The sequence below is a fragment of the Rhineura floridana genome, chromosome 2, assembly GCF_030035675.1.
Source record: "Rhineura floridana isolate rRhiFlo1 chromosome 2, rRhiFlo1.hap2, whole genome shotgun sequence".
In the NCBI taxonomy this organism is placed as follows: Eukaryota; Metazoa; Chordata; class Lepidosauria; order Squamata; family Rhineuridae; genus Rhineura; species Rhineura floridana.
In genome coordinates, this window is record NC_084481.1 from 1108617 (window position 1) to 1136271 (window position 27655).

Consider the following 27655-nt stretch of genomic DNA (forward strand, 5'->3'; position numbering starts at 1 on the left):
AGCCCCACAGCCCCCTCCCCAAAGTTTACACCTGTCATGGGCTGACAGCGAGACAGTGACTGGCCCAAGGACACTCGCTTAGCTTAATAGCCGAGCGGGAATTTGAACCCTGGTCTCCCAGGTCCTAGGACCTCTAGACCAACACCCTACGCAGGAGCCGTAGATTGACCTTTGGGGGGGGTGCAGTAGCAAGCCAAAAGGGGTGGCTGCAAAGGCTTTGAATCCCGGCTGAAGTGTCTTCTTATCTTGGGATACAAAGAATTATATTTTTGGCCGTGTAGGTGCCCTGCGCCTTGTGAACTTCAAAGGTCGGAGGCGCGGCAAGAATCCCTCACGGAGAGAACTCTAGCGCACGGCAGCTTTTGTTACAGTATATACGGTAGTCGTCTTTCCAGCGGAGTTCCTTAGGCACGAAAGAGGCGGCTGTTCGCTGCCGTCAGCGGGCGCGGAAGCATCACGCAGGCCGGGAGCTCCGCCCTCGGCCAGCTGCCTTTCTCCGGGCTCCGAGCATGGCGGCGGCAGGGCAAGCGGAGCTCCGGCTTCAAGCCGAGGCAGCTGCTCCCGCGCAGCTGTTCAGCCGAGCGTCGGCAGCGTCGTTAGCCGCGTGCGCGGCCCTGCTGGGCCTGGCGTGGCTCTCGGGCTCGCGGCTGGGCCGGCGCGAGGGAGCCTCCCCGCTGGACCGCTGGGTGTTGAGCTGGCTCTGCTACGACGCGCTGGTCCATGGCGTCCTGGTGAGAGAAGGAGGGCGGAGGAGCTCCCGGCTGGGAAGGGGGGCCTCCGTCTCCCTTGCCCTCGACGTGCCTGTCTTTCGGGGATGGTAGATATCGTGGGGCCAGATTGGCATCAGTTAGAGCTTGCGTTTGTTGGGCTCTTGCTCACTTGGAAGCCTCGCTTGGTCCTCTCAGCTACCCAGAGAGTAGCAGCGCCCCCGTGTCTTTTTCGCCTCCCTCGTTAGGGCCAGTTCCCCTACATCCCGCTGTATTGACAGGACCGGAGCGAGAGGTTTTGTTGCCTGAGGCTGGGTAGCAAAGGGCTCCTCCCCTGCAATCCAGATGCCGTGCATTGCAGAACGGATCCCAAACAGTAACTATGGGGGGCTTCAACGGGGAAGAAGGCGGGCAGTGAGCAAAAACAATGAAGAATTAAGTGAGCTTAAAATGGAAAGTGCACATGCTCAGAGTATTACCTTTTTCTTTATTAAAGTTGGGAGACTAGTTTCGTTTTTGTTTTTGCTGAAAGTTGTGAAACAACAGGTGCTCAGAAGGTTGGGTTTTTTGGGTAATCCATAAAAGCTTATGCCACAATAAACTTTTATGCCTTAAACTTAAGATACCACAATGCATCCTTTGAGGCACCTTATTTCATGCTTTTCTTTCTGTGGGAGGGGAGGCTCTATTTTGGGAATTAGATCAGGACCCTCCAACTATCTTAATCTGGGGGTGGTCTGTTTTATTGAGACTTGCCCTTTTGATGCCTGTTGCAAGATGTAATTGTGACTACAAGTTCAGATAGGGTTAAATGAGGATTAGACAAATTCATGGAGGAAAAATATATCCGTGGTTATAAGTCATGAGGACTAGAACCTCCAGATTCAGAGGTGGTATGTTGAGGAACAAAAGCAGTTCTATTGCGCTCATGTCCTGGGGGTGAGCTTCCCGGAGACACATTATCAGCTTTTGTGGTAAACACAGTGCTGGACTAGATAGATGCAGGTCTGATCAGAACTCCTTATGTTTGTAAACACATTATTTGCCTGATTTAGATAGCTTACTACAGTAGTAAACCAGTGAAGCTTCAAGGATTCTACAGCACTCTTGGGAGCAGAGATGTGAAAACTGGAACATTTTGGGGGGAAAGTTCTTTTCCCATTTTGGGGAGGGACTGGAAAAAAGTGGAGAGACAGTTTTTTCCCAATCGACTTCACAGCGCTATTTAGGAGGCACACCAGTTAATTCTGGTAATATCATAAAGGTTCAGTCCTACCATGGAATCTTCCCCAAGTGAGTGCCACTGGTATTTTCCCTCTTTGACCACATTTGCACAGTAATAGTCTTGCTAATAAGGCAAGTAGCTGAACACACAAACCACTTTGCAGACGCTCAGCAGTTCCGGGTCCATGTAGCTGTTGGTGAATGAGACTTCCCAGATTTCTCTTCATGCCTCAGGCAATTCTGAAAAGCAGGATGCTTTTCCCTAGATCTGCTTTATTCTATTGGAAAAAAGAAAGGGGGTGGGGAGGTAGGATGATCCAAAGCCATCGAAAGAGATTCTTCTGGAACTGTTTTACAGCAGCTGATGGGTGGTAGAGATCAGCCTCCAGCCTGCTTCCTAGGAGGAGGACCCATCTCTAATCTCCTTTTGCACTCATACCTGAAGTGTAATACAGCCCTTCTCCAGGTGTATACACACAGCAGTTTAGTGTGTATTTGATGCTACCCATGTGTGCATGTTTTCATGTTGTCCTCAACACCATCCCCATCCTGATATGATAATCTGATAAGAAAAATAAAAGTAAGATCAGTTTGCATTGAAAAGTGAGATCAGTGTAAGTGTGGACCCTGGAGCGCAATCTGAAATAATGTTTTTGTGGGTGTCATCACATTCTTGGTCTTCTTGTTCACCATCTGTTTTCATCTGAGGAGACCTCAACCATTTTCATTCTAGGGACCTCAGCCTTGTTGTTGTTATGTGCCTTCAAGTCAATTACGACCTATGGCAACCCTATGAATCAGTGACCTCCAAGAGCATAAACCACCCTGTTCAGATCTTGTAAGTTCAGGTCTGTGGCTTCCTTTATGGAGTCAATCCAACTCTTGTTTGGTCTTCCTCTTTTACTACTCCTTTCTGTTTTTCCCAGCATTATGATCTTTTCTAGTGAATCGTCTTCTCATAATGTGTCCAAAATATGATAACCTCAGTTCATCATTTTAGCTTCTAGTGGTTTAATTTGCTCTAACATCCAATTATTTGTTTTTTTTCACAGTCCATGGTATGTGCAAAGCTCTCCTATAACACCACATTTCAAATGAGTTGAATTTTCTCTTATCTGCTTTTTTCACTGTCCAACTTTCACATTCATACATAGAGATCGGGAATACCATGGTCTGAATGATCATGACTTTGATGTTCAGTGATACATCTTTGCATTTGAAGACCTTTTCTAGTTCTCTCATAGCTGCCCTCCCCAGTCCTAGCCACCTTCTAATTTCTTGACTATTGTCTCCATTTAGGTTAATGACTGTGCCAAGGTATTGATAATCCTTGACAAGTTCAATGTCCTTGTTGTCAACTTTAAAGTTACATAAATCTTCTGTTGTCATTACTTTAGTCTTATTGAAGTTCATCTGCAGTCGTCCTCTTGTGCTTTCCTCTTTAACTTTCATCAGCATTCGTTTCAAATCGTTACTGGTTTCTGCTAGTAGTATGGTTGAATATCTTAAATTATTGATATTTCTCCCTCCAATTTTCACACCTCCTTCATCTTGGTCCAGTCCCGCTTTCCGTATGATGTGTTCTGCATATAGATTAAACAAATAGGGTGATAAAATACACCCCTGTCACACACCCTTTCCAATTGGGAACCAATCAGTTTGTCCATTTTCTGTCCTTACAGTTGCCTCTTGTCCAGAGTATAGGTTGCGCATCAGGACAATCAGATGCTGTGGCACCCCCATTTCTTTTAAAGCATTCCATAGTTTTTCATGATCTACACAGTCAAAGGCTTTGCTGTAATCTATAAAGCACAGGGTAATTTTCTTCTGAAATTCCTTGCTCCATTCCATTATCCAACGTATGTTTGCAATATGATCTCTGGTACCTCTTTCATTTCTGAATCCAGCTTGGACGTCTGGCATTTCTTGCTCCATATATGGTAAGAGCCTTTGTTGTAGAATCTTGAGCATTCCTTTATTTGCATGGGATATTAAGGCAAGAGTTCAATAATTACTGCATTCCCTGGGATCCCCTTTCTTTGGAATTGGGATGTATATTGAATGTTTCCTGTCTGTGGGCCATTGTTTAGTTTTCCATATCTGTTGACAAATATTTGTCAAAATTTGGACAGTTTCAGTCTCGGTAGTTTATAGCAACTTTATTGGTATGCCATCTGTTCCTGGTGATTTGTTTCTTCCAAGTATTTTAAGAGCAGCTTTCACCTCACTTGAGTGGGAAGGGGGTGATTCGCGTTCCCATTGCAGCATATTAGGAAGTATAAAATATGCATTTTAGGGTGAAGTGAATTAAAACAGGAGACACTGCAGGGAGGGGGAACCACTTCTTTAGTTGCTAGAAACCTTCATAAAAGAATTAAAATGCAGTGATTTCTTCAGCCGTAGGAAGGAAAAGGACCTCCACTCACCACGAGATTTGAGATTTCAGTGTGTATTTTAAAACTGTGTTGCGCCTGAGGGATAAATCTGGGCAGAGGCTCTAGAGGACCTCAGCTCTAATTACAATGGAAGATGCTATGGGTATTGGGAAGACTTGCACATAATCTCCAAAGTTGTTGCTTTATGTTCATTACATTCCTTTTGCGTGAATCTGATCCTTTAAAAAAAATTGGTTGTACTAAAAAAAAATTGAATTAGCCCATCAGGATTTAATGTGGCCAGCCAGGTAGCTGTTGTCATGAGTGATCATAATGAACTTCATTGCTGCAAAGCTGAATGTTTAAAAGATCAATCTGTACAAAGTATTCTCATGGCATAGTTGTTTTGAAGTGTAAAACAGAAAAGGATGAGAAAAACTTAGAAAAGGATGAAGGCCAATAAACTAAAATTACATCCTGGCAAAGCAGAGGTCCTACGATGATACGGTTCCTGGGTCCAGGAACTGGGTAATATGCCTTTTCTGGATGGGGTTGTTCTCCATATCTGCTTTAGACAGAATGCCTCTGGGCCATCTCCCCATTTGGCCTGCAAGGCCATTTTGGCCAAACCATACCCACCTGCTCTACACCCCACATCATATATGAAGTCAGATGTGGGGCAGATAAAGACCTGTATCGGGCAGATAAAGACCTGTCTTGGCCATCACTGTTCTCTTTTCGGTGCCAGGTCAAGACTTTTGTCTTCTCCCAGGCCTTTTAGCATGTGTTTTTTAAATTGTTTTTTTGTGTGTGTTTTTAAATTTATATATTTGTTTTTAATGTTTTAATTGTTGTAAACTGCCCAGAGAGCTTCGGCTATGGGGCGGTATACAAATGTAATTAATTAATTAACTGGTGGATTCCACCCCCTCCTCTCCCTTTCTGCTGTTGCATTCATGTTGAAGAGAGGCAACACACAAACTGGGAGGAGGAGATAAAGGGCAAACTACTACTACTCCTACTACTACTTCATTACCATCATCTATGTTATCTCCTCACCTACTCCCCTTTCCCTCCTAAAATACACAACTCTCCATTTTGGCCATTGCAAAACATGGTGGAAACAATTGCTCTTGCACACTTCCAGGGGAAATGTTTTTATTATAAAAGGTGCGTGTGCGCAGGTACAGAAATACCTATGGTGCATGCATAGTTGGGATAAAAGTAATAGAGAACAGGAAAGTAGTAATTAAGGGAACACACAACAATGTACAAACAACCCATCAAGCACCGCCCATTATGGTGGGCGGGGAAACATGGATATAGGTAAAATGGAAATGGACTGCCTTCAAGTCGATTTTGACTTATGGCAACCCTATGAATAGGGTTTTCATGGTAAGCCATATTCAGAGGGGGGTTATCATTGCCTTCCTCTGAGGCTGAGAGGCAGTAACTGGCCCAAGGTCACCCAGTGAGCTTCATGGCTGTGTGGGGATTCAAACCCAGGTCGTAGTCCAACACTCTAGTCACTACACCACACTGGCTCTCATGGATATAGGTAGTAGGGGCAAAAAAATGTAGAGCACTTATGTGTGGACAAATACACCCACAGAAAAATTGAATCTGTCCAACTCATGTGCCTGTTAATGTCCCCTTGTGAACATAGCTTTAGACCCTGAGTAGAGTTGTCATTCTTTATCAAACATACATTTACATGCAGAGCAGTTAACAGGCAGCAGCTGATTGGCAAAGCTGGGAAAGGAGTACTGTACAACATTTCTGAGTACTTGAAATGAGATCTAGGGGAGGTGGAATAACATCATGGTTGGGGTGTTATCAGCTATCCCACCACCTTCCTGCCTTTGGAAGGCTTGTAAGAAGTTGCTGCAGGGGTGGGACTCTGAATAACTGTTGCTGTGTGTGTGCTAAATTTGTTTTAAGCAGCACAGCAGCAGAGTAACAGCGGTCTGAAATGCAAGTGTGCCAGTGAGATTAGTTTTATCCATCCCAAAACTGTCTCCAAATATCTGTTGAAGAGTTCCACAGCCTTCCTTGAATTAATAGGTAGAAAAGGGAGATCTATGTGTCACCTTCATAGCTCAAACTTCAAGGGACTTCATGTAGATGTTAAAAGGTATGGGGAACCCTGAGGCAAACTAGGAGATTCCCAGCATCCCTTTGTGGATCCATCTCTACAGGAAGGACTGGTGTTGGCATAACGCCATGCTTCCAATATTCACTCCAGCAAGACAGCCTGGAAGCATAATATGATAGATGATACTGAAAGCTGAGAGGTCTGGGACAACCAACAGGATTGCAGTTCCCCTATTAATCAGCATAAGTCATCTACTGGCGTGACCAAGACTGTTTCCATTCCATATCCAGGGCAGAAGCCAGTTTGGAACATACCCAAATCAGTCCGATAAGGCCATCAACTGAATACCTTCAGTGTTGGAGAGCTCACCACCTCCCTAGGTAATTGGTTCAATTGTTGTACTGCTATAACAGGAAGTTTTTCCTGATGTTCAGCTGAAATCAGGCTTCCTGTAACTTGAGCCCATTATTTTGTGTCCTGCAGTCTGGGATGATCAAGAAGAGATCCTGGCCCTCCTCTGTTGCAACCTTTCAAGTATTTGAAGAGTGCTATCATATCTCCCCTCCGTCTTCTCTTCTCAAAGCTAAACATGCCCAGTTCTTTCAGTCTCTCTTCATAGGGCTGACAATATAATTATCCAGGATCATAGTGTTACAAAAGAACCAGGCCTGAATGGAGGCCTGACTGATATAGGCTCTCAATTCCTTGAGATGCCAATAAGGAATAGAGACGAGACCAGACAACAGTAAATGTGTGCCTTTAATATACCTTTGCAAAGGGAGGGCCTCAATCAAGTGGCTCTCTCGAACAGTTGACAAGTATCATATTTATAGGCTATTAACGCGTCATATTCATAATCTTTAAGGTTTCACAAGCTCAAAGTACATTAGTAATCAAGAATACATGATGCAATGCTTTCCTAAAATTGTTTAATTTTCCACTTCTCTGTTCTCATCTTCAGACTTCCTTTATCCTTGACCTTTGGTCCCACAAGCTAGCAATAGCATCTCTAATTGCTGAAGAAGCAGATAAACAGAAATTCCTGTATTTTGCACAAAGCAAGCATATGTTATATTTCGCATCAATTGATTTTATTTCAGTGACATTTTAATTTTTAACCCATTGTAACAATAGGATCCAAATTTGGATTTTTAAGCAGAGGTTTAACTACTACCTTTTCAATTCTCCAAATAATTTGTCTGCATTGTCAGGTTGCACAAATTGAAAAGTATCCCAGTCAATATGATTAGACAGTGTCCTTGCTGCATCCATCACTGACTATGTCAAAACTATGGTGTACAAATTGGTATTAATGTGGGCAATTTTATTTGCAAAATGTAATGCAAATTGGACACAGCAGGCTTTCAGGGGCTAGTTCCTGAGCTACATAGAGAAAAAATTTCATCACTCAAAAGAGTTCTGCTGGCCAACATTCTGCAGTTGCAGTGGAGATGGTAAAGTGTTGCCAATGCACACATTTGTGTAAATATGTATCTTACATATGTGATCACTGGCTGCGTTTAGCTCAGTGGAAACTGGTGAAAGAGGGGTTGGAGAAAAGATCCATTTCATCCAGTTGCTGTCCAGGAGCCTCTAGTCTGTTTGAATGCCAGCTCAGCTGGCAGATCTGCATGCATGGACCAGAAAGTAAAAGACTGCTTTCCCAAATACCCCTACTGGGGAGTAAGAAAAAGAAAATGTAGGTGCACTCATCTTGAGGACACAGACAAAGGAGTGTGCTACAACAACAACACAGGCTCCTGGCGGAGCAGAGTATTGAAGGAACTGGCTGAAGAGCTCTCAGAACCACTATCTATTATCTTTGCAAAATTGTGGAGGATGGGTGAAGTGCCAGATGACTGGAAGAGGGCTAATGTTGTCCCTATCTTCAAAAAGGGGTAAAGGGAGGAAACTGGGAACTACAGATTAGTCAGCCTGATATCAATCCCTGGGGAAATTCTGGAGCAGATTATAAAGCAATCAAACTGTAAGCACCTTGAAAATAATGCAGTGATTAGTAAAAGCCAATATGGATTTATCAAGAGCATATCCTGCCAGACTAATCTTATCTCATTTGTTGATCGGGTAACCTCCCTGGTAGAATGTGGGAATGCTGTGGACATAATATGTCTCGAGTTCAGCAAAGCTTTTGACAAAGTGCCCCATGATACTCTGATTAGGAAGCTAGCTAAATATGGGCTGGATGAAACAACTATCAAGTGGATGCAAAGTTGGCTACAGAATCATACGCAAAGAGTGCTTATTAAGGGTTTCTTCTCAAACGGGGGGGGGGTAACGAGCAGGGTACCGCAGGGCTCAGTCCTGGACCTAGAGGTCTTCAACCTTTTTATTAATAACCTGGGATTGGGAGTTGCAGGGAGCACTTACCAAATGTGCAGATGATACAGAATTGGGAGGGATAGCTAATATCCTGGAAGACAGAAACAAAATTCAAAGGGAACTTGATAGGCTGGAACATTGGGCTGAAAACAACCGAATGAAATTAACAGGGGTAAGTGCAAAGTTCTACACCTAGGAAAAAAAACAAATACAAAGTTATAAGATGGGGAATACTTGGCTCAGCAATACTACATATGAGACAGATCTTGGGATTGTTGTTGATAACAACCTGAATATGAGCCAACAGTGCAATGTGGCTGCAAAAAAGGCAAATGCTATTTTAGGCTGCATTAACAGACGTATCATTTCCAGATCACATGAAGTATTGGTTCCCCTCTATTCGGTACTGGTTAGGCCTCATCCTGAGTACAGCATCCAGTTCTGGACATCGTACTTTAAGAAGGATGCAGACAAACTGGAACAGGTTCAGAGGAGGGCAACTAGCATGACCAGATGAGTAGAAACAAAGCCCTATGAGGAGAGACTGAAAGAACTGGGCATGTTTAGCCTTGCGAAGAGGGGAGATATGATCATACTCTTCAAGTACTTGAAAGGTTGCCACACAGAGGAGGGCCAGGATCTCTTCTTGATCATCCCAGAGTGTAGGACATGGAATGATGGGCTCAAGTACCAGGAAGCCACATTTCGATTGAACATCAGGAAAAACATCCTGACTGTTAGAGCGGTACAACAATGAAACAAATTACATAGGGAGGTGGTGGGCTCTCTTGTACTGAAGGCATTCAGGAGGCAGCTGGACAGCCACCTGTCAGGTATGCTTTAAGTTGGATTCCTGCATTGACCCGGGGATTGGACTCTATGGCCTTATAGGCCTCTTCCAACTCTACTATTATTGAATTCTAAATTTTTCCTACCCCAAGGAGTATAAATACTGCCATTCATTCAGGTGGGAAAAACTAAATAGTGGATTTGAGGACAAACGCCCCTCATGCTGGGTGATCTGCCTCTACCAATATGGACACCACAGGAGTGCAGTGTCTTATCTCTCTACCTACTTAAGCATACCCACTGTACTAATGATAAGCATATCACTGGTAAGTAATATGTGAGTTGTTTGCTGTTTCCCCACAGGAGGGCCTATTTGTTTACCTGTCACTAGCGAGCAGTGTTTCAAGATCAGACAACATAATTGCTTCACTGTGTAAGTATTCTGTGAAAGTAAAAAAGGAACATGCTCTCTGGAAACAAATTCTGATACTCTTCAAATGCTCTAGAATTCATAAGCTTAGATGTTCTATTTTGGTTTGAAAATTGATAATGAATTTTATAAAATGGGTGCTTCTTTGCTTTAAGTTCCAGCATACTGGCAGAGAGTTTTACTATGATTGTATATGACCTTTGAAATACTTCTGTAAAATCTGCAGCTTCTATAAGGTTTGTATGAAGCTCAACTTTCATATGTTTAACTAGTTTCTAATCTTGTTTCTTAGCAAACAATGAGGGCAAAAAAATCATTTTTAAATAATAATTAACCACATAACAACTTTCCATATATTATAATCTCATACTGTTTTTAATACATATGACACAGCCCCACTATTCTTTGCTGGAAGTCTTCTCCAATGTAAGACTTGCCTTTTGCCAGATAACCTGATAATGATCTCCAGTTTGAGGATTAATTTAACCTATTAAAATTCCACTGATACTATCACCAGTTGCCTGTTTCTACAATTAAGCAAGTATATATGCTTCAATTAATTTCTGCATTTTAAAAGTATTTTATAAGTGTGTAAGTACTGGTTTTTAAATAAGCAAAGCGAATGGAAACTTTAGCTACGGAAGCTGATTAAAATAAAGGAATTTGGCTTTTCTAAATTGTCATGTAACAAGATTGTTTGGCAAAAATAAGTTTCTGTAGTACAACACAGAGTTTCAAGGAGATTAACTGGTCTTGAAAGTTAACAGCAAGTATTGGTATAATATTGACCGTCAAACATGGAAATTAAATAGAGCTTGGAAAAGTTACTTTTTTGAACTGCAACTCCCATCAGCCCAATCCACTGGCCATGCTGGCTGGGGCTGATGGGAGCTGTAGTTCAAAAAAGTAACTTTTCCAAGCTTTGAAATTTAAATACTTGGAGTTTCCTCATCTCCGACACTTTTTTCTCTGATTGCAAAAATTTCATCAGATGCATCATGTATTTGATGAAATAAAATAATAAATAAAATGAATCATGAATAAAATGAAGATGATTCTGGCCCAAAGAGCTTTATGTCACAATGGCCTGGTTCACATGTCACACTAAGCTAAACCATGGCTTAGCATGGGCGTGGGGTTTCTGGGAGAGGAGATTGCAGGTATTGTGTTCCTCCCTAGTTGTTTTGCTACTGCGCCACACTTAGCTAAGTCATGGTTTGCCTTAGCAAGTTGTCCAAGCCCAGGCTTGTGGCTTAGTTCTCCTGGTAGTCTGGAGAGCGCAGGTTTTAATGCTACACCATGAGAACAGGTTCATTTACGTCAACTGTGGCTTAGCTCGGTGCACCAGCAAACTGACTAGGGATGAGTGAAGTGCCTGGGATCTCTTTTCTGAAAGCCCACATTCATGCTAAGCCATAGCTAGGCTTAGTATGACATGCAAACCAGGCCAGTGTGTTTGTCTAAGGTAGAGCAGAGCTGAAGCTCCCTCTCCCATTTTTATCAGAAAACAGAGATTGCAAGGCAAAACGGCAAGCAACCCCTCCCCCAGTTTTTTCCAGGGGCAGAATAAATGACTTTTTAAAAAATGGGGTTAGAAGAACCTTCTCCCCTAAAACAGTGGTCTTATAGGCTGCCATGTGCCCACAAAATGCCTGTTTATGTGATGCTATGCCATGATGATCATTTCAGTGGAATTATTATTATTATTTATTAAATTTATATCCTGCCCTTTCTCCCAGTAGGAGGAGTTGGGGAAGTGCTGTCACCTCCCCCGTCCCATGTTCCTGGAATGATGCTGCATTATGACATAGCATAATTGAAGCAGAAGTCTTTAAGTTTTGAAAGCAAAGGAAACAGTTCTCAGCACTACTTGTCTCCCAGTAAGCCCCACCCACCCACCCACCCGTGGCTAAAAAGGCCTTATCAGTTTCACAGCCTGTGAATGGGGCTGTGGAAGAGAAAGGGATTTTCAGCTAAGCACTATTTTAAGATGCTGTAGAGATGTCATTCTTGCTGAAATAGACTATCACAGGTAGCTAGTAAGACAGCATGTTCAATATCTTCCTCCACACACCAAGCACATCTTTTGATTTTGATTAGTGGCCAGACCCTACACCCAAACAGCCACTTCATCGATGGGCATGGTTCCTTCACTTTCCCTAATAGGGGATGGTGTCTGTAAGATTGCGTTAAATGCTTGTGTGTGCAAGTTTTATGCATCCAAATAGAAGAGGTTTGGATTGTGAGCACACTAGTCTCCTACAGCAAAGTGTTTCCATTAGCCACACCTGGAGGGTCAACGGGTTGATCTGCCAATCAGTTGCAAAATCTATTTGAAGCTGCATTTTATAAAAGTCGAGCTGATTCCACCAGGTTTTACAGTAAAAAGGGGTGGGGTTTGTCTAGTGTTGTGTGCCCCCGAAAGAGAGGTGGGGAGACACTGGACCGTGTAGAACAGTAAGCATGTCTCTACCCTTGTTTTCTGAACCACGCAAAGATATGACCCCCAAATCTCCTTTCCCCCCCTCTGTACTACCTGTCTTCTTTATCTACTGAATGCCAGCCTTTCCTGATCATCCATAAAAGTCCATGTGATGGCCATCTTGGGTTTCAACATATTTGAAGAGCAGCCTTCCCCAAACTGGTGCCCTCTAGATGTCTTGGACTACAATTCCCATCAGTTCAGCCAGATGACCATTGGTCAGGGATGATTGGATGTTTTTTATTTATTTGTTTGTTTATTGCATTTATGCCTTGCCTTTCTTTCATCATAGACCCCAAGGCAGCATACCTGTGTTCCCAGGCGGTCTCCCATCCAGGCACTGACCAGATGCAGACCTGCTTAGCTTCAGCAAGGTGGTGGCCCCATGTGCCTTCAGACCATAACCTAGGACTACAGCCTATTGTAGCACAAAACATCTGGAGGGCACCAGGTTGGGAAGGCTGTTGAAGGGGTTGTCTCCCTCTTTTAGCACCTGTTGTCAAACACTTTCTTTGTGGTCTTCTTAAAGCACTCCCACAGTCTGTTAAACTTCTACACTGAGATCTGCCTGTATTATTATTACTATTATTAGCTTTTTTGATATGGAAGCCCTTCTTGCTTCTGGCAATGTGTCACTTTTTTTGTTTATCTTATGAAGTTGCTCTTTGAGGAGTTTTTATGTTGGCTCCCCACATCAGCAAAATCTCTGCTATGTGGGTAGACTAATCATAGTTGCCGTTTTTCAAAGGCGAGGTGGTCCATCTGCCAGATTCCCACTTCAGTCCAAGACTGTGTCAGTGCCTGGTTCTGCCACTGTTTCTGTCTCCTGGTTCAGATGAAGAACAACCTCTACATTTCTTGGGTGACAGAACTTAAACCTCTTTGTCAGACTTCTTCATTGTCTGCAGATGTCCAATTAAAGGCATTCCCAGTTTGACTGAAAGTTACTCTCCCTGGCTAGTGAAAGCAATCTCCCACAGCTGTATCATGCAGACAGTTGACCTCAATCCCTGCTCAAACCACACCTTCACACTCTTTACTAGATTGATGACACCCCATAGCCTTCAGCAGAGGATTTATTCATGTTGATATTTATGCAGCTCCTGCTACTCAACATTTGGTAAGATTATGCTTGAATATCCAGGAAATACGTGAAGGAAGCTTAGATAGAAATGATCCTGAATGTACTGTTTGACTATTTCGTACTTCCCCCCCCCTCCAAGTGATGTGCTCACTTATCTCTATATATGTGGGACTGTACAGAACCTATAAAGAAAAAGTTGCTTACCCATTGTTCTTTGAGGGGATTCTAATAACCCACCGTCCACTCCCTTGATAGGACTCTCTATGTAGACTCTCAAGCCTCAGGGTTGAAATCTCTTCCTGGGTCCTGCTCTGTGCAGCCGTCACTATACGGAAGTGAGCAAGGGGACAATGTCTGTATTTAACCCTCTCATCCCATGTAAGCCCAAGCTCTCCACACAGCAAGAGAGAAGCCAGCACTTCAGAGCTTCCAGAGCTGTCTTAACAGGTCTCATCTATGGACTGTGCAAGAACTTTCCCATATCTGTGGTTACATACAGAACCTATTCAAAGAACAATGATACCCAAGCAACCTCTTTCCCCATTTCAGATTGCTTTTAGTCATTTCCCCAATTATAGCTTTAAAAGTCTTTGCAGTTCTGAGTGCTAGAAAAAAAATAAACTGGCATTTTAATAGTGTCTGTTGGCCAAACACAGGTGCATGGATGTGTCCTCCCACCATCCACATTATGATCTAGAATAGAAAAAGAAAATTGCTGGTCACAGTCCTTTCTCCTGTTCCTTTCAGGTATTTAATTTATGCTGATTCATTACAAGAGGCTAACGGTACATTTAATCTTATATAGGGAAAGAATATGGCAGAGCAGATGCAAGGTGGCTGCACTCTGATCCCACTATTGTCTCACTGGAGATACTAACGGTTTTTCTGGATGGCCTTTTGGCATTGATCCTCATTTACGCTATTGTCAAACGGAAGCATTACAGGCAAGTATTTTTACGAGACACAGAATACTTCTATGTTATAACTTTTCATTCTCTTGTGTTCTATATACTGCGGATGCAAACTAAATCCAAATATGTGATGTTAATTTCAAGCTGCAAAATATCAAAAGCAGTCTAAAACAAGATATGAGTGGTAACTGTGAAGAAATCACAGTTGCTTGTAATCTGGCCAGAAATAAAAAATGATCATTGAAAATTTGTAGTTATATAGAATGCACACTCATGTTCTCTGTGAAGCTTCTAGTGCAGTTGAGGGACAATGTCCCCAGAAACAAATTAGAAGTTGTGTTTCACAGAGTTTACAGGGACTGGATCATGCTAAATTCAAATGATTAAAAAATAGTCAGCCCCTGAAAATTAATACAGTAGGGCCCCACTTCTCGGCGCCCTGCTTTTTGGCGTTCCGCTAATACAGCGCCAGCGGGGCGATCAGCTGGAGGGGAGGCTGGAGCTCCCAGCTCTCCATCTGATCTTCTCCTCCTTGGGGCAATCAGACTCCCGCGCTCAAGCTGATTGCGCTGGAAGAGGGGAACATCAGCTGTAGAGCGCTACAGGTGATCTTCTTCTCCTTGGGGCGATCAGACTCCCGCACTTCAGCTGATTGCGCTGGAAGAGGGGAAGATCAGCTGTAGCGATCAGCGGGTTAGGTTCCAGACCCTCGTGCGCTACAGCTGATCCGCTTTTCGGTGGGGGTCTGGAACCTAACCTGCTGTATGAGTGGGGCCCTACTGTAGTGAATTTTTAAATTAACATGTGAGAAGATTATAAAATTGTGGAGACATTTTTAATTTAGTAGTTTAATGTACTAATTTTCTCAGTCTATAGAGCATATTAAACTTTCTCAGGACCAGTTCCAAGTTTCTGGGGGTCTTTGGGCACAAGCTATTAGCGGGCCCATTGTCCCCTTGCTTTCCTCCTCAAATCACACTCCTCCCTCTTGGCCCCACCCCTTTAAAACAAATTTTAACTGATATGGCAGCCACCATTTGTCAAATAAAATCAATAAAGCATTTTGAATTTTTGAAATGATGAGTGCTAGAGGGTGATTGTAAATTCAGAGTTGTTTTTTTTTAATGTGCTGTCTGTGATGCACCTGGGCAGGGCTTTACCCTAAAAAGTGGCTCATAATTTTTTTACATGTAAAAGCAGGGGAAATATCATTTATATAATATATCTATAGTTTATTTTATATTACCTTCTGTCTTGGAAACTTTATTTAAAAAACAAGAATAAGGCATTTTATCTCATTATTTGAATAGCTTCCTCAGGCTTGTGGGCTGGGGTTGGCAGAGTGATTGAGCGCATGTACTCCACCAGAACATATGCAAATCAAATTTGCTTGCTTCTCCATGAAGAAGATACATAATAGCGCAGTCTAGCCATGTCATCTAAGTAAGTCCTGTTGAATTCAGCAGAGTTTACTCGTAGGTAAATGGGATTAGGATTTCAGCCTAAACAAGGAAAATGACTGATAAGCAGTGCAAGCCTTACAACTCCTATCTTATGCTTCTGATATAATTGTGTATATTGCTGCTGTGCAGAAATGCCTATTTAACACAAACACTATTAACAGTGTAGATGAAACAAAATATATCATATATTGAACTTATAAACTTGCTGCTGATCTTTTCCCAATATCTTTGCACAGGAAAAGGGGATAATATAAATAAATAAAAATGTTGCACTACAGCAAGGTTATATCTCAGAATAAAGTTACGTAGTTTCAGGTTTCTTTCTTACTGTTCTTGCACCTCCAGTGCAGCTTTTTGGCAGAAAATAAGTAGCTTTTCTTACTTATAGGCCAGCCAGTGAACCAACTATTATGTAATTAAGAAAGCAGGGAACGCCTTCCAATCTTCCTACCAAGCTCCACATCCCTCTCTTTGGTGCAATCCTAACTCCATTTACTGCCCCACTCTATTCTGCAGAATGTACTTATGAGTAGACATAGTTAGGATTGTACTCTCTGTGTTGCCTCTCACTTTCACTGTAAAAACAAAAGTTTAATTCTTACAGTTGCATAGAAAAATCAGCCCTAGTTCCAATGGTTGGCCAGGTGGGGCACTGGCTGAGGGTCCAGGAGTTCAGAGGGTCCCTCATCAGCCTCCCTCTGGGAGTGGGAGAATCAGAGCAGCAGCCTGGGCCTCATGCTTGGGAGGCGCCCATGCTGATGACAGCCTACATTGGCTTGAGGCAGCAATCTCTGAGAATTGACCACATAGCACCCATCCCTGCTGTGTGTTTTAGGAGCCACTGCCGACTGGATCCTGTTGGCCCCACATGGGTGGAAGGGTGAGGCAAGGAGGATGAGCTGGCTGGCACACATGCAGGACCCATTCTAGAAGCAAGGCCTTTTGAAAAGGGCTTCTTTGGGGCGCTTCTGCTCTGGCCAGGATAGGAAGGGGAGAGGGTCAATAGCTGGCTTGGGCATGTGGTCCAGGACCCAGTTTAGAACCCCTTTGCAGAGCTCTGGCCAGGAAAGGAATTAGGTGTGGGAAGAGCAGAGCTGGCTGGCCAGTAGCAGTAGGAGAAGCTACAGTTCTCAGAATCCCAATGAGATTAGTTTTAATGAGAGGGAGAAAGAAATATTGAAAATGGGAGAAGGAGGCTGGAACAGTGTTAACATAGACAATGTTAAAGTGTCTGTTATCAGTTTATACCTGTCTTTGATCTCTAGTTCTTCAGATTCTCTGTGTAGTCCCATACATGAACTCTATGCCTGTACAATGTTCAGAATATTCCATAGCTTCGCAGGGAAAAGTTTTGGTGAGAGGCTTGCCACCCTCTTCTCAGGGCACATGTCTAAAGTTCCTTCTTGATCAGTGCACCAGTTGCACTGTTGGAACTTTATCTCTGATAAATTAGCTACATGGAAAAGCTAGCTTTTGCTTTCCCCAATTTTTCTTTTATTTTCCCTTTCCTCTATTTTTAGTCCTTTCTCCCTTTCAAATGTAAATTTTATTTCACTTCAGTGATCTTCACACCAGCCTCATGCCTTCTCAGTGCTTGCCGGGCATCCATGGTGCAATGAACACTGCTTAAAAAGTGTGCATGCTCTGGCTACAAACTCCCTCCCATTCAATAGCCAAGACTATTGCATATTCTTCTTGGGCAAGGGGCACCTGGTGGATGCTTGCTTCCCAATCTGGACTCCCCCCCACCTCCAGCCACATTACGGGCTTCCAGGACAGTCATGAGGTCTCTTTGACCACGCAAAGGCTCTGCCTACCATAGAGGCCAGTTCGTACTTGTGTATCATCAATTCTGGCCTTATCTACCTCAGTATCAGCTAGGGTTGGACTTCACTTTTTGGTCCTGTTTTGAATCTCTTTTCACTGGATCTGCCAACAGCACTGTTCCATTGTGCCCCCCCCCAATTTCTTTTGCTTTTACCAATCCTTTTTGTTGCTCCTCAAAAAATACCACAGTTGTTACAGGTATTTCTACCAATATTAGCATTCTTTCTGCTCTTGCATATTTTTGTATTTAAATGAAAATGAGGCAGTTAACTGCTCATCAAGTCTGTCTCTTTTCTCAGGTTTACTATCTTTCCTAAGACTCAAATTCCCCACCTCACAATAAATTAGCCTTATTTTATTTATTATTATTATTATTATTATTATTATTAAATTTTATTTATACCCCACCTTTCGGCCAAAGGCCCTCAAGGTGGCTTACAAAGAAAAATAAATACAGGTATAAAAATACAATAAAAATACAATAAAAACAATACAATTTACAAAAATTAAAATTTTAATTTATATATTTTATTTTCAGTTGTGTGATGTAATTTTGAAAGTTGAAAACTGAACCACTACTGAGTTCAACTCCTTGTCCTTACATTTAACCAACATCAAAAGTTAAAACAACCAAACTTAACCAACCAGGAATTGCTATTGTTGAATCCACCACACAGCAATGATGAATGATCACCTTTTAAAAAAATCTGAAAAACCTTCCTCTACCACCATGCCCCCAGTTTGTTTTTCTTTTAAAACAGAAAAAGACACAGGGAATAAACTTCCCAACCACATTTTGTTTAAATGCAAAGCTGATGTTTTCAAATACGTAATATTTGGAGACAGAGGGAGATTTTTTATCTTACTAAAACAGCATCAGACCCCCTGAACTGAAAAAGAAGCCAAGAATTCAGTCACTAAGGCTGTACAATACATGTGTACTCAGAAGTAAGCTCCATTGGGTTCAATGGGACTTACTCCCACGTAAATGCGTATTGGATTGAAGCCTAAGGCTGCAATACTACCCACACTTACCTGGAAGTAAGCCCCATTGAATTCAGTAGAACTTACTTCTGAGTAGACATTGCTTACAAAATCTGAACAGGGTGGTTCATGACTGATGCTGTTGGAGGTCGCTGATTCATAGGGTCGCCATAAGTCGTAATCAACTTAGAGGCACATAACAAGAAGACATCGCTTGGTTAGGATTGCAGCCTGAGAAAGATGGTTTTCTGTCTTAAGTTAACCTCCTCTCTCAATATGATAATAAACTCTCTGAGGCAATCCAAAAGCCAACATGTACACAGAGAAAAGGACCCATGCATGCAGTATGTCTTTCTAAAGCTGGCCAACTTACCTTTGGGGGGGAAAAAAACATGTAGTTTTATAATTCATGTGAATTAATGTAATAATAAATCATAAGCATATATAGAATGAAAATGAAATTAGCAATTTATTTAAATACACTTAAATACACTTAATTGGAAGCAGAAGATGGAGAAGTTCCATACTTTCTGCAAAAACAAGACCAGGAGCAGACTGCGGTACAGATCATGAACTGGTAACAATGAAAATCAGAGAAAAGCTAAAGAAGAACAAAGAAATCATAATGCCAAAATGCAATTTAAATAACATCCCAGAAGAATATAAATATCAAATAATGAGCAGATTTGAGGCTTTAAACCTAGCTGATAGAGAACCAAAAGTATTATGGTCAGAGACATCATCAGATGAGAATGTAAAAAGATAGTATCTCTAGTTAAAAAGAAAGACCTCAATGGATGACTGAAGAAACTCTTCAAATGGTTAAAGAGAGAAGGACAGCAAAAGCAAGAGGAGATAGAAACACAGTCAGAACCCTAAATGCAATAATACAGCAATTAGTATGTAGGAAAATGAGAACTATTACAATAGTTATTGTATAGAAATAGAAGAGGACAACAAAAAAGGCAGAACAAGAGCCCTATGCCAAAAGATTAGAGAAATGAAAAGGAAATTTAAACCAAGAGTAGGGATGTTGAATAATCAACAGGGGAACATACTGACTGACCGAGATAAAATAAAAGGAAGATGGAAGCAATACACTGAAGAACTCTATGAAAGAGATGCCAGGATGACAGATTCATTCACGGAGGAACCGTATGATGAAGAACCAGAAATTTAAGAATGTGAGGTAAGCTGCTCTTAAAATACTTGGAAGGAACATATCACCAGGAACAAATGGCATACCAATAGAATTGCTACAAGTTACTGAGACTGAATCTGTTCAAATTTTGACAAATATTTGTTTAAAAAGTTGGAAAACTAAACAGTGGCCCACAGACTGGAGCGTTCAATATATATCCCAATTCCAAAGAAAGGGGATCCCAGAGAATGCAGTAATGATCGAACTATTGTCTTAATATCCCATGCATTTTTGCTGTACACCGCCCAGAGAGCTATGCTAGTCGGGCGGTATAAAAATCTAACAAATAAATAAATAAATAAATAAATGCAAGTAAAGTAATGCTCAAAAATCTACAACAAAGGCTCTTACCATATATGGAGCAAGAAATGCCAGACGTCCAAGCTGGATTTAGAAAGGGAAGAGGTACCAGAGATCATATCCCAAACATATGTTGGATAATGGAATGGACCAAGGAATTTCAGAAGAAAATCACCCTGTGCTTTATAGATTACAGCAAAGCCTTTGACTGTGTAGATCATGAAAAACTATGGAATGCTTTAAAAGAAATGGGGGTGCCACAGCATCTGATTGTCCTGATGCGCAACCTATACTCTGCACAAGAGGCTACTGTAAGGACAGATTATGGAGAAACTGATTGGTTCCGAATCGGAAAGGGTGTGTGACAGGGGTGTATGTTATCACCCTATTTGTTTAATCTATACGCAGAACATATCATATGGAAAGCAGGATTGGACCAAGATGAAGGAGGTGTGAAAATTGGAGGGAGAAATATCAATAATTTAAGATATGCAGATGATACCATACTACTAGCAGAAACCAGTAATGATTTGAAATGAATGCTGATGAAAGTTAAAGAGGAAAGCACAAAAGCAGGACTACAGCTGAATGTCAAGAAGACTTAAAGTAATAACAACAGAAGATTTATGTAATTTTAAGTCGATAATGAGGACATTGAACTTGCCAAGGATTATCAATACCTTGGCACAGTCATTAACCAAAATGGAGACATAGGCAAGAAATTAGAAGAAGGCTAGGACTGGGGAAGGCAGCTATGAGAGAACTAGAAAAGGTCCTCAAATGCAAAGATGTATCACTGAACATCAAAGTCATGATCATTCAGACCATGGTATTCCCAGTCTCTGTATGGATGTGAAAGTTGGACAGTGAAAAAAGCAGGTAAGAGAAAATTCAACGCATTTGAAATGTGGTGTTGGTGGAGAGCTTTGCACATACCATGGACTGTGAAAAAGACAAATAATTGGGTGTTAGAACAAATTAAACCAGAACTATCATTAGAAGCTAAAATGATGAAACTGAGGTTATCATACTTTGGACACATCATGAGAAGACATGATTCACTAGAAAAGACAATAATGCTTGGAAAAACAGAAGGGAGTAGAAAAAGAGGAAGACCAAACAAGAGTTGGATTGACTCCATAAAGGAAGCCACAGACCTGAACTTACAAGATCTGAACAGGGTGGTTCACGACAGATGCTATTGGAGGTCACTGATTCATAGGGTCGCCATAAGTCATAATCAACTTGAAGGCACACAACAACAACAACAAGTGCAGGTAGTATTGCAGCCTTAGGCTGCAATCCAATACACATCTCCTCAGAAATAAGCTATACTGAGTTCAGTGGGACGTACTCCCAGGTAAGTGTATATTTGATTGCAGCCTTAGTGACAGAGGTTTTCTTGGCTCCGTTTTCAGTTCAGGAGGCCTGACACTGTTTTAGGAAGATTAAAAAATAATGCCGTCCCCACTCCCCAAATAATAAGTATTTGAAAACATCAGCTTTGCATTTAAACATTTGGTTGGGAACTTCAGTATCTGTGTCTTTTTTGTTTTTAAAGAACTGGTGATTGTTTTGGAGATGGGATGATTTGAAGCGTGGGGTATGGATGAATTAGAATTGCTGAATCACTTGATGTAGTCTTGCTTTGAAACTGAAGATTTTATTAGATATTCTGCGTTTTCATTTTATTTTGATCTAAGGGATTATTTAAGATTATTTAAGATGAATTAGGCAATTTAAAGAGACAGAGACAAGAGAACTTACTTGAGGCATATTTTAAGCAGACATATTTGCTGACTGGAAGTTGCTGCTTTAAGTGTGGTATGAGTTTAAAAAAACGCAATGGGGGAGACAGGCTAAAAAATGAACACTGAATGTTAATAGCTACCATTGCTCTGAGTTAACAAAACAAGAAGAGGGAAAAGCAGGTGGCTACCATTATCACCTCAGTGACACAGAAGTTTAAGGGAATGCACATTTCAGCAGTTTGCCTTTTTTTTTTAATGGCAGCAAAAACAGCTGCCCAGGTTCACACTAAGCAAAGCTGGTCTGAAAAGAGAGCAGACTTGCAAGTTATAGTATCATTTGGTACCAAGTCCAACTTTAGCAAGAATTCTCCAACATCCCTAGTATCTTTTGGGGTGAATGCTGACTAGAGCTCCCTGTTTGGCAGGGACATAAGAGCAAAGGGAAGGAAAAGTGTGCTTACCCAGTAACTTTTGACCCTCATCCTCATGTGGCCGTGAGGTATTTGCATGAGTAGAGCCAGAGAGCTAAAGCTTGCTGGCTTACCTTTGGGGGGAGGGGGTGCGCAGTTGTGTAATGCATGTGAATTAATGTAATAATATATCATAAGCATATATAGGATGAAAATGAATTTAGCAATTTATGTAAACACACGCTTTTTATTACATAAATACATATTGCGTGTGTAGATCCAGACACATCTTCTATCCAGCAGGTGTCAAGGCTACTGTCTCTGCACAACCAATTCTGAAAAAGCTCCTCAACTCTTTCCCATCTTGGTACCTTCACTGAAGAACACTGGAGAGGTCCAACTTATCAGGTCTACATATAAGCCTGCCTGAGATTTAATAACCTGGGGAGCAGCCCTGCTGTCTGTCCCAATAATACATGACGCACACTAGATGGGAACTTGAGAGAGGGCATTCTCAATGATTGTTCCTAGAGTTTGGAATTCCTTGTGGCTACTGATGGTAGGAAAATACATTTTTATTTTTACAAGCCTTTTGCCCATAACATAACTTTTCAATATGTTGCTAGGTTTTCGCTGGCTGTTTTACATTGTGATAATTACATAATTAACTGCAGTCATTCACAAAACAGTAATTGTTAATAACACAGACATCCTGACATTGTTAAGTCAATTGACAAGAGGTAGTGTGATAAAAAATCCTTTCCAAGTACAATCCTTTTCCTGATTCAGTCCAGAAGTAATAGCACTGAACCTCTTGATGAATTCAGTAGTTACACCCTCCCTTCAGAGTTCCTTTGTTCAAATATGGCTACTTTAAGATCAGTTACAGAGTGTCCTGGGAGACTGAAACATTCTTCCACTGGTTGTTCATTATTACCATTTCTGATTTCAGATTTGTGACCATTTAGTGCAGGTATGGGGAATCTTTGTCCCTCCAGATGTTCTTGAATTACAACTCCCATTATTCCTGGTCATTAGCAATGCATGCTGGGCTGATGGGTGTTGTAGTTCAGCAACTTCTTAAGGGGCAAAGGCTTTATTGTTCTGTAGAATGCATAAAAGTATTGTATTGTTGACACATGATAGTATTGATCACAGTGGAAGATGAGATGTATGAATCCTTGATGTTGTAGATGACATTCTGTACGACAGTTACCAAAGTGGACATGGAGAGAGAGTTGGCATCTGGGTCTGCCACGGGGTCCGGTCCCTGTGTCCGCATCTCTGTTGTGTGGCTTGTTGCTGCTGGAGAGTAGTTGTTTAGGTTGGCTTATCACCCAATTCCTGTGAAAAGGAAGTGTCACTGGCTAGGATGGGCCATAGATTATTAATGATATGTTTGATTCATTTGAAAACTATAAGTGACAAGAAGTGGTGTTCTGTTGTCTTTTTTATTTCTCTTCTTATAAGAAGTTATTTCTGGGTTTACTGACCTGTTTTTTCACTTCATTGAATGTGTATTGTGGTCTGAGAAATGCCTGATCTAAATTATTAAGTTGTGAGTATCATATGTGGTTGTATTGTAGGGTTTGGCTGTGAGACAATGGTTTTTCTGATGTGTTTGGGTGGAAGCAGAAAGCATGTAGATATGTGCAACCACTTTTGTCTTGGACCCTTGACACTCGCTTATAAATTCCAGTAGGGAGAGGACAGCTGGATGGGTCAGGGAGGTAAATAATGCTTCTCCAAAAAGGAGCAGTCCCAGGCTGCCTGAAGGAGGCGGCAGTAAGACCATTCCTGGAGAAGCCTTCTCTGGACCTGGAAGATCCTAATTATTTTAGTCTAGTTGCAAATGTCCCCTTTCTGGGTAAGGTTCTTGAGAGGGTGGTTGTCAATCATACCAAGGTAATCTTAAGAGGAGGAGACAGGTTTTCTAGATCCATTTCATCTGAGATTTAGGTCTGGTTTTGGCTTTGTACAGTGACCTGTATCAGGAGAAAAATGAGGGGAGTGTGACTGTGTGGATCTTCCTTGATCTCTCAGTGACTTTTGATACCATTGACCATGGTGTCCTTCTGGGACTACAGTCTGGGTTAAATACTGGGGTATCACATTGTAGTGGTCCCACTTCTACTTGGATGGCCAGCTCCAGAAGGTGGTTCCTGAGGAGCATTACTCTGCTCCATGGGTTCTCCAGTATGGGGTCCTACAGGGGTCGGTTCTGTCCCCTATGCTGTTTAACATCTACATGAAACTGCTGAGTGGGATTATACCGTCTTTTGGAGTGTGTTGTCATCAGTATGTTGGCGACATGCGGTCTTCTGCAGGGAAAGCAGCGGATGTGCTGAATTGGGTGAAATAATGGACTGGATGAAGGCCAATAAACTGATGCTTAATCCAGAGAAGACTGAGATGCTGTTGGTGAGTGGTTATACTGACCTGCTGAGTGGTTTTTGGCCTGCTCTAGATGGGGTCACACTGAAGGAGCAGGTTCATAGTTTGGGGGTTCTCCTAAATCCACTGCTGTCACTTGACGCACAGGTGGCCTGGTGACAAGGAGTGCCTGCCTTCCATCAGTTTATGCTGGTGGCCCAACAATGATCCTATCTGGACAGGGATAATTTGGCTACTGTAATCTATGCTCTGGTAACCTCAAGGTTGGCTTATTGCAATGAGCTTTATGTTGGGCTGCCTTTGAAAATTGTTTGGAAGCTTCAGTTAGTGCAGAATGTGTCCGCTTGACTGTTGACAGGTTCAAGGCTAACAGGTTCAAGGCTATCACCACTTCTGTTCCACCTACACTGGCTGCCTGTAAGCTTCTGAGCCCAATTCAAAGTGCTGGTTTTGAGCTTTGAAGCTCTTTAAGACTTAGGACCTCAATGTCTTCTGGAACGCCTCTCCTGATATGAAGCTACCCTTACCCTTAGATCTTTAGCTGAGGGTTTTCTTTAGGTCCCCCCTCTAAGAGAGGTTTGGAGGGTGATGACAAGGGAAAGGGCCTTTTCAGTTGTGGTTTCCCATCTCTGGAATGTTCTCCCCAGCTCTCTAACTGTCCAACATATTTTGGCTCAGTGGTCTAGCCTTCCATTCACTCATGATTTATCTAGCGGCTGTCTCTACTGTTCACCATCCTTTTGACAACTGGTGCTTTTTTCTCACCAGTTATTTAACCTCCATTCTCTTATTTGTGCTGCTCTGCCCTGCCTCTGTAGAATCTTTTCATCCTTCTGGCTTGACTGATGCCAAAGCCTTTCAAGTGGATGGTCATGCGTGACCTTTGCCTGCCTTGTGACAATTACTCTGCTAGCAAGGTGATCAAACTCTCTAACCTCCCATTTAGAGCCATCCTACTTATTTTTTCATAGAAATAAGGCAGCAATCAAGCTAGTTTTGACTTTTATTCTGAAGGTAGTCTGAGTATTCCACTTAAATTGGGTGGTTCTTTTTCCTATGTTTTTTTTTTTAAATCCCTTGTTTAGCTTGGAGAACTCACTGTATGTGCTGAATATAGGTTGGAGTCCTGGCTTTTTAAACTAGCTTTTTAAATAAACTGGACACTCATATTTTCAATTATTATGATGAGGGGTCGACCAATATTGATCCAGTGTTTTTCTCACTGGGTGTCACCCACCATCAACTTTCTAAAAGAAGCGGTTTACCTGCTGATCCCAAAGTCCATTATGACGTGACAAGGGCCTTAGCACCTTCCACAGCATCTCTCAATGTGGTTTTGATCCTGAGCTGTGCTAGGCTGCCATCTGGTTGCAGGCTCACAGCCCTCGACGTTCAGCGGACATTATGCACTCGATGCTTGGAAATGAATGGATGCATCCTTAGGAAGGGCTGTGTTGAGTTCTGTGGTTGCACGAGGCCCATCTGCTTCACTTCCAGTTAAGATAGCTTACAATTCTCCCATACATGGGACTGCACATAGACCACAAAGAAGAAGTTGCTTACCTGTAATTGTAGTTCTTAGAGGGTTCATCCACTCTCTTCCCTACTCCTCATGTCCACGTTGCTCTCACTGTGTTTTATTTATTTATTTATTATTTTATTTATATCCCACCCTTCCTCCCAGCAGGAGTCCAGGGCGGCAGGGTTTTTTTTTATCTACTGTGGCAGTCTGTTGGGAACTGAATGGAAACACTGAGGGCGTACCCTTCTGAATGTGCGCTTTGAGATCTAGGGACAGGCTTCCTGCCAAAATGTTTTATTGTCTAAGTTTAAAAGATTCTGAATGTTGTTCAGCACAGAATCCGTATATATGATTCTACAGAATTTTATATACAAGTAAATGTCTTTTTTTAGTACACTGCACTCAAGTCAATGTATTTATTTATTTATTTATGAAGGCCAGAAACTTGTTTCAGATTAAGACTGCAGTTTTTATTGCCTTAAGGTTCAAGGAACTTCTACAATTCTTATATTAATAGCTGGAATGAGTTATTTACCTTCCTCTTTATTTGCTTATCAAGCTGTTCAAATGAAATTAGTCGTGTGTGTTACATTTGGTTCTTATGTCATTATTTTTCTTGCAGACACTTCATACAGATTACATTATGTATTTGTGAATTATATGGTGGATGGATGACTTTTTGTCCAGAGTGGCTCATTGGAAGTCCCAACCTAAACACCAGTAACTGGCTTTATCTGTGGGTCTATTTGGTATTTTTCAATGGTATATGGGTAGTTATCCCTGGATTTCTACTAGTGCAGTCTTGGTTAGCACTGAAAAAAATGCATCATGACTGTTCAGATAGCAAAAAATGCCGATGATCAGGGCAAGATAGTTGTAGGTACTTGAACTGTAACTGTAATCTGCTCCTGACAGTGGTGGGGAGCAGAATGCAGAATGTCCTAAAACTCCTCTTCCTTGCTGTGCTGTCCCCCTTCCCTATTTCTGGTATGCTAGGATAGAACCAGGCCAATTCCTTCCAACAACTAAGGCCCTCCTAGAGCCCCATGCCTCACTTCTACTGTTTACTCTTTCCTCGCATTCCTGTCACACAGGCTCCTCGCAACAGAAGCAGTAGTAGAACTGTACATAGGGATGTGGGGAAAATGCAGACTGCTGGAAAGTGAGATGGTCAATTTTACCAAATTGTGGGGGGGGGGACAGGAGAGCAGGCGGGGGGATGGGAGGGTGAGCGATCGGGCAAGTGGGCAGGTGGGGGATGGGAAGGTGAGCAAATGGGGGGGCAGGCAGGTAGGGGGGACGGGAGTTGTTTGAGTGCACATTATATATTATGCCCTAATAGGCAAAAAAGTCTTGCGGTTTAAGA

General features: G+C 42.0%; 2 protein-coding genes across 2 annotated transcripts in view; both read left to right on the plus strand.

Moving 5' to 3' along the window:
- Positions 1 to 321: 321 nt before the first annotated feature.
- Positions 322 to 27491, plus strand: EBPL (EBP like). Its single transcript, XM_061607558.1, has 4 exons — positions 322 to 731; positions 9894 to 9963; positions 14332 to 14470; positions 26912 to 27491. The coding sequence occupies exons 1-4, from the start codon at positions 510 to 512 to the stop codon at positions 27147 to 27149; spliced, it is 669 nt and encodes a 222-aa protein (XP_061463542.1). The 5' UTR covers positions 322 to 509; the 3' UTR covers positions 27150 to 27491.
- RCBTB1 (RCC1 and BTB domain containing protein 1) overlaps positions 14448 to 27655 on the plus strand; it is a 61459-nt gene continuing 48251 nt past the window's right edge. The window contains exon 1 of the mRNA XM_061607556.1: positions 14448 to 14470. The gene's annotated coding sequence lies outside the window, so the exon portion shown is untranslated. The remainder of the gene's footprint in view (positions 14471 to 27655) is intronic.

Coding starts and splice junctions, on each gene's coding strand:
- EBPL (XM_061607558.1), top strand. CDS start 510: ATGGCGGCGGCAGGGCAAGCGGAGCTCCGGCTTCAAGCCGAGGCAGCT. Junction 732..9,893: donor CGCTGGTCCATGGCGTCCTG/GTGAGAGAAGGA, acceptor GTTTCCCCACAG/GAGGGCCTATTTGTTTACCT. Junction 14,471..26,911: donor GTCAAACGGAAGCATTACAG/GCAAGTATTTTT, acceptor TTTTTCTTGCAG/ACACTTCATACAGATTACAT.